This window comes from Eptesicus fuscus, chromosome 11 (assembly GCF_027574615.1).
Source record: "Eptesicus fuscus isolate TK198812 chromosome 11, DD_ASM_mEF_20220401, whole genome shotgun sequence".
NCBI lineage: Eukaryota > Metazoa > Chordata > Mammalia > Chiroptera > Vespertilionidae > Eptesicus > Eptesicus fuscus.
Genome location: NC_072483.1, coordinates 46,924,686 through 46,931,551, shown reverse-complemented (window position 1 = coordinate 46,931,551; position 6,866 = coordinate 46,924,686). Strand labels below are relative to the sequence as shown.

Below are 6,866 nucleotides of genomic sequence, written 5' to 3'. Positions count from 1 at the left end.
AAAAATCTGTTTTTTTTAAACCACTGGCATTTGGGATTTTAGTTTTATGCTGCTGTACCCCATCTTAACTGGTACACATTTCAATTGTTGGCATATTACTCCTTTATTAGAACTTGCAAATGAGAAATTATTTCAACACCCGAAGACCAAACTACAACACAAGATTCCATAGGCTCAAGATTTTGAGACATTCTGGAAAGAGTTTTCTGTAAAGTATATCCTTTCCGTGGCATGGCAACATCATTTTTCTTTAAAAAGGTTATTGGGCAAAGATCATTTCCACCATCACCTATATAAACAATCTGTGTATAATTCACTCCTTGTTGTAACTGTTTATCTACAAATTCTACCAAAACTACATTTTTGCAAAGGTTTTTGGGGCACCTATTGCAAGAATGAGCGTGATAATTTTCCACAGTGAGATGACCACTGCCATCAAAAGCTGCTGGATTTGTAAACACTTTATCAAACACATCATGAAAGTTGGTAGCTTCTAAGACCCAATCAATGAAGACAGAATTTGAATCTGAAATAATGATGCAATCAAATTTGTCCTTGTTCTTTCTTATGAAGTTTAAAAGCTCCACCATTCCTGGAGTGAAAGGCATTGATGTCATTGTTCTTTTCATTTCATCTTCTCTTACACCTTCCTCTCCCAAATACTTAAAGACTCTGCCCATAAATTCTGTCCAAAATCCTTTTTTATAAGAATCCTGTAGTTCATTAGGAAGCTTTTTCTCTGGGGCACATTGCACAATCCAGGTGTCACTATTGTCATCTATGATTGTATTGTCAAAGTCAAAAACCAGCAAAATTTTCATGGTTCCAAAACAGATTTAGGTTACCCTGAAAAAGAAGAAATATTATTCCCTAAATACTCTGTTTTACATATATAGCTATTATTTAACAAACATTACTGAGCATTAAACATAGGGTGAAAATAAACAAATTAAAATAATTAAGCATTTTAGGACCACCATTTAAGCATATTTGCCTAAGAAGCAAAGATCATATTTGAGTATTTTAAGTGAATGGAAAACAGAATATCTAAAAAGGATATCCACGGTATTATTATGATCCTGTGGGGATTATTTCTTGAGCATTTAGAATTAAGCTTTTGAGAGAAGTAATGAAACAATTATTCTCTTACAGTCTTATTTAGAAATGTTTAAAAATAATACAGAAAAATGTATGCTAATTAGTCATTTTTACCATCACAGCCAAACTTATTAGTTTAAAATATCTCTATATATAAAAGGCTAATATGCAAACTGTCCCCTAGGGAGTTCGAGCGGGAGTTCAATCACTCGCTATGATGGGCGCTGACCACCAGGGGGCAGCACGGAATGAAGGAGAGCCCTGGGGCCGGCAGCTGGGGAAGGCCCTGGCCGGCAGCCTGAAGGCCTGGATTGGCCCTGATTGCTGGTCAGGCCTAGGGACCCTACCCATGCGTGAATTACATGCACCGGGCCTCTAATTTACAATAATCTTCATATTAAACAATAGGTCTCTGTGTACTAACCAAAATTCAGACAAAACTTATCATAACATTAAATCTTTCAAACTTTAAATACTTTTTAAAAAAAGTGTTTAGAGTGACTGTACATTCTACCCCACATGGACATGAAGTGTTTTTGCTTTGAGCTCTGGTCACAGTTGTACAAAACAAATGACTAGTTTTAGATTTTCCAATAAGACATTACTTAGTGCCTATCATGTTTAGCATAAAAAGCATTAACAGTCCTGGCTGGTGTGGCTTGGTTGGTTGGGCACTGTCCCCTGCACCGAAAGGTTGCTGGTTCAATTCCCGATTAGGGCATATGCTTGGGTTGCTGGCTCGATCCCTCATAGGGGACGTGCAGGAGGCAGCCAATCTATGTTTCACTCACATTAATGTTTCTTTAAAAAAAAAAAAAAGCATTAACAAAGAAATATGACACATGGTCCTAGCCTCAGAGTCTACAATCTAGTTGAGAATACACAGCACATCTAAAACAATTAGAGATTAGCACAAAACAGTATATCATTAAGTATTAAATTGCACAGCACAGAAATATTTCTACCGTACGGGAAAGAGAGCAAGATCATTGAGTTTGTAATGGGTAGAGATAAGAGAGAAAGATAAAGGGTTGCATAGTGAGCAAACCAGTAGGACAGGAGAAAAGGGTTCACATCACTAATTGGTAGGAAATTTGCTTAAAAATAGTTCTTATTTCTGATTAATAGCTTCTAGTTGGCGGTGAGTTCTCTTGTAATGTTGGGGAATGATAAAAGCACACTGCTTTCATTGAAGTTGTCTGGCCTATAATCTTGTAGCATTTTCAATGCACAGTCTACTTTCATTCACTTCAACTTGATATAAGAAGATTGGATTTCCAAGGGCCAATCAGCTATTTCTCCTACTCGATGAAGTATACCTCAAGTTGGTTATTGTATGTTGGCCTGTGTAATGGTGATTAATAGCGAACAAAAAGAAAAGTGTTTAGCTTGAAATCAATTTCTAATATCAATGCCAATGTTAAAACTAAATGGTTACAGGATGCTGTACTTGAAATTCTAACCAAATTACTTGGAGTGGAGGTTAGTTTAGTTCTTCTGAACTAGTAGTAACTTTTGTTAACAATTTTTACGTTTATTTATTTACTTATTTATTTCAGAGAGAAGGGAAAGGGGTAAAGAGAGAGAGACAGTGAAAGCCAGGGAGAGGAAGAGAGACATCAATGTGAGAGAGAAACATCAATTGGTTGCCTCCTGTATGCGCCCTGACCAGGGATCAAACCCACAACCTAGGTATATGCCCTGACCAGAGTGCCAAATAATCTGGACACACTTGAGTAATCACATTACTTATGATATGACAATTACTTAAATCTTTTACTTTAAAAGATAATATAGGTCAACTCTACATCTCAAGAGAAAAGAATAAATTGGTTAACAGATGGTATGAATGTATATTATCATGTAAAAATAATAATTATACAGATTACCCAAGTAAAAACTATAATTAGTATGTACAGACCATTTAAAAAAAAGAGTAATATTTTTAGTGAGATCACCATACACCACTTAACTAAGAACTTTATAATTATCTCATTTAACTATCATAACCCTATTAAATAGGAATTATCCTCACCTTAAAGATATGTAAACTAGTGCTTAAGTATTAGATAGGTTGGTTAAGTATTAGTTAAATGGCAGAGCTAGAATTTTTACTCAGGTCTGCTTGACTTCAAAGTTCATGCTTTTAAGAACCACACTAGTGTCTAAGAAATAGAATACAGTATTTAAAGATTATTGATCAGTTTAAAAATAAAATACTAAGGTAATTTTAACAAAAAGAGGTTTAATTACATGAAAACACTCGTTAAAGTACACACTACCTATAATAATACCTCTGTGATCTACTTCATAACCATTCTGAGGTTTTAGCAAGAAATTCTACAAAGAAAAGTGAAGAACCCCACAAATAAAAAAGAGACAAATAAAAATGGAAAACATGTTATTAACCAATGTTATCCCAATAAATTTAATTTAAAAAAAAAGGAAAACATGGCATTTAACCACATGTATTCTCTGGTTTATTACAATAGATAGCCAGCAGCCCAGGCTGGCGTGGCTCAGTGGTTCAGCATCAACCTATGAACCAGGAGGTCCTGGTTCAATTCCTTGTCTGGGCACATGCCCAGGTTGGGGGCTCGAGTCCCCAGTAGGGGGCATGCAGGAGTGCAGGAAGCAGCCAATCAATTATTCTCTCTCATCATTGATGCTTCTCTCTCTCTCCCACTTTCTCTCTGAAATCAATAAAAAATATATATATTAAAAAAAAAAATAGATAGCCAGCAGGTGAAACAGAGTAGAGGTCATTAGAGTAAGTATTCAATATCTCTCAATTTTGAATATCTGGAGAATAATTAATCTTGATGGTATCTCCTGTTGTGTGAATTTAGATATATACAGGGTGAGGCAAAAGTAGGTTTACAGTTGTTTGTATGAAAAATAACACAATAATTAATCAATAATACTACAAGAATGAACACTGTGTAGACCTACTTCTGCCCTACCCTGTGATATCCTGAGACTCTGTATCCTTGAATCTCCAAATGCCTAATTTAGCTGCCTCTGACTGGCTCCCAGAGATTTAAGTGCAGAATTAACTTTCGAAGAGAAACAATGTAATAAATAGCATTAAGGCATAGTTGACAATTACATTAGGACTGTACCTAGGCATATTTTAAATTAAATATGATTTTTAAGCATTCTAAATTTAATTAAAATTTTTTTCAAGTATAACTCATTGTTGGTTAAACATTTCCTCAAGCCTAGATTTAATTAGCTACAAGTTTCTAAAATTCCTGAACTATTGACCTAAAAATACTAAGATATGTCATGAGCCTGAAGTTAATATAGTGCCACCACTATTAATTTCTATCTAAAAGTGAGCTTTTCTTAATTTCATATATTTTTGTATTCATTTTTTTCACCACTCAACATAAACCTTTATTAAAAATACTTACCCAACTAAGTATTTCTAAGACAATTAATCTTATTTCAGCATAGAGTCATAGTCATGACAATCTTCAGTTTCCAACACCAGCCCGTTTCTAACCAACATTACTCTACTCTATATGCAGGTAACAAAGTCTTCTGGTTTGGAGCAAAGGAACAAAGACTTCTTAACTCCTAAAAGTAAAAAATGCTTATTTAAGATATTTTAAAATTTGTTTTCTAATGATGCTATTTTTTCTTACATCAGAAAAGCACCTATTGGCAACAGGAAAAACAAAATCTTGTTTAAACACAAACCTTAAATGCAAAACGAAATGTTATGTAAATATAAGTTTTTACCTGGTGGATACAATCACAAGTATTACTCTGATTATGTTGAGAATTACAAATTCCACTTTTTCTTTTTATTTGTTAAATAACAGACAAATACTACATTCTGTTGTCAATAAACATTCAAAGATTCAGCATATTTGAAATAATAGTCTCAAAAATTAAGGATATGCACAAAGATTCAATTTTAAGAATGTGAATCTATGCCCTAACTGGTTTGGCTCAGTGGGTAGAGTATCGGCCTGCGGACTGAAAGGTCCCAGGTTCGATTCTGGTCAAGGGCATGTACCTTGGTTGCAGGCACATCCCCAGTAGGGGGTGTGCAGGAGGCAGCTCATCTATGTTTCTCTCTCATCGATGTTTCTAACTCTCTATCCCTCTCCCATCCTCTCTGTAAAAAATCAATAAAATATATATTTTTTAAAAAAGAATGTGAATCTATTTTGAAACCAATTTGTTAAAATTCCCAACATAGTTATTAACTATTCTCCCCCAAAGCTGGAGCAGTATACATATTTTGTATATCTGCAATGTTTCCATAGTCTAACAATAACCTATGTGCTTTTAACTAATGGAAACTAGAAACCACATAGACATCCAAGAATTGAGGACTGGTTAAATAAGACATGTAGCCTGGAACTGCTTATTGTTCATTATAATAAAGATTTGGGTTCCTCCGCCTAACTCCATGTGCAGGTGACTTCTGACCCTGGGACTGGGGTAAAATTGTTGATATTCTGACTACGGCTCCTGCTGTAATTCATGACTGACCTAGGGTCCCGCAGCTTCTACAAAACTGTGGCAGGCTAAGTTGTTAGCGTGCAAGTAGGGTAGAATCTCTTTCCCCGTTCTTGACATTTTAAAAACTGTGCTTCAAAAAAACCAACAAACAACAAAACCAAGTATTTTATTAATCCCTTTCATCCTTACCAGCATTCTTATGGTGGGACATCTGATAGAAAACCTGAAGAAAAACAGTACAACTATGTCAGAACTTTAGTGATTAAATACGTTACTCCTTCCACTTTGAACAACTCCGACTTGGTGCCTAAAAAGCACGCGTTGTCGCCAACAAGCTTGTCAGGAAATCGTTCGTTCCTCGACGTGTTAGAAAAGTATCTTTTGAAACCAAGCCCGCATCCACTCTTAACAGATTCTGGTGTCCTTCGAGGTCTGGTTGATCCTCCAAATACATTCAATTAACTGTCTTCACCAAGCAACTTAAATACACTAAAGGTCCTAATATGGATGTTCTGAGACAACATCCAAGTTTTAAGATTATTTTTTAAAAATATATTTTATTGATTTTTTTACAGAGAGGAAGAGAGAGGGATATAGAGAGAAACATCGATGAGAGAGAAACATGGATCAGCTGCCTCCTGCACACCCCCTACTGGGGATGTGCCCGCAACCAAGCTACATGCCCTTGACCGGAATCGAACCTGGGACCCTGGAGTCCGCAGGCCGATGCTCTATCCACTGAGCCAAACCGGTTTCGGCCCAAGTTTTAAGATTCTTATGTTTAAAAAACTAAGCCCCATCTGGCCCGAATTACGCCTTAGAAACCAAAGTATTTAAACATCGATTTTCTGTCACTGAGCCCCGGGGTTTCTATAGCTCCGGGAGAGCTCTGCCCTTCCCCGCCCGCGCGCGAGGAGCCCCGCGGGCCGCACACCCCCAGCCTGGGCCCCGCTCCCCACCCACCTGCCGGGGCCGCCGGGAAGGCAGGGCAGGGACCTAGGAGGGGTCGTCCCGCGGAGGCACGTGATGGATGAGGATGCGGCAGCAGCCGGGGCCCCCAGAATCTCCTCGCGGGCCCAGCACAGGAGTCGGCAGCTGTGCTGGCCTCCGCCCTGCTCCCGCGGAGCGTCCCCGCGCCTGTCCGTGGGGACGCCCCACTCGAGCACCGGCCTTTGCTTCACGCGCAGGCGCAGCCTGTGCTCTCCGGCCCCACAGCCGCAGGCGGCAGGTTCCCGGCTCTTCAGCGGCAGCTGCCGTCACTTCCGGCGGCGTTGCTAAGCAACTGCGCG

The 6,866-nt window shown here is 38.1% G+C and overlaps 1 protein-coding gene across 3 annotated transcripts; it reads right to left on the bottom strand.

The window, feature by feature from the left end:
* Nucleotides 1–50: 50 nt before the first annotated feature.
* Nucleotides 51–6,789, bottom strand: PHOSPHO2 (phosphatase, orphan 2). 3 transcript variants are annotated; one of them, XM_008138594.3, is made up of 4 exons: nt 6,541–6,789; nt 5,767–5,800; nt 4,515–4,680; nt 51–846 (listed from the first exon to the last, which is right to left on the bottom strand). In XM_008138594.3, exon 4 carries the CDS (start codon nt 819–821, stop codon nt 96–98), a length of 726 nt encoding a protein of 241 aa, XP_008136816.2. In that variant the 5' UTR covers nt 822–846; nt 4,515–4,680; nt 5,767–5,800; nt 6,541–6,789; the 3' UTR covers nt 51–95. The 3 variants fall into 3 exon arrangements, with proteins under 3 accessions (XP_008136816.2, XP_054579421.1, XP_054579420.1); XM_054723445.1 differs by lacking the exon at nt 5,767–5,800 and having other exon boundaries at nt 55–846; XM_054723446.1 differs by lacking the exons at nt 4,515–4,680; nt 5,767–5,800 and having other exon boundaries at nt 54–846.
* Nucleotides 6,790–6,866: the final 77 nt, after the last annotated feature.

What these genes read in the sequence shown, in the direction of transcription:
- PHOSPHO2 (XM_008138594.3), bottom strand. Translation starts at nt 821, where the DNA reads ATGAAAATTTTGCTGGTTTTTGACTTTGACAATACAATCATAGATGAC.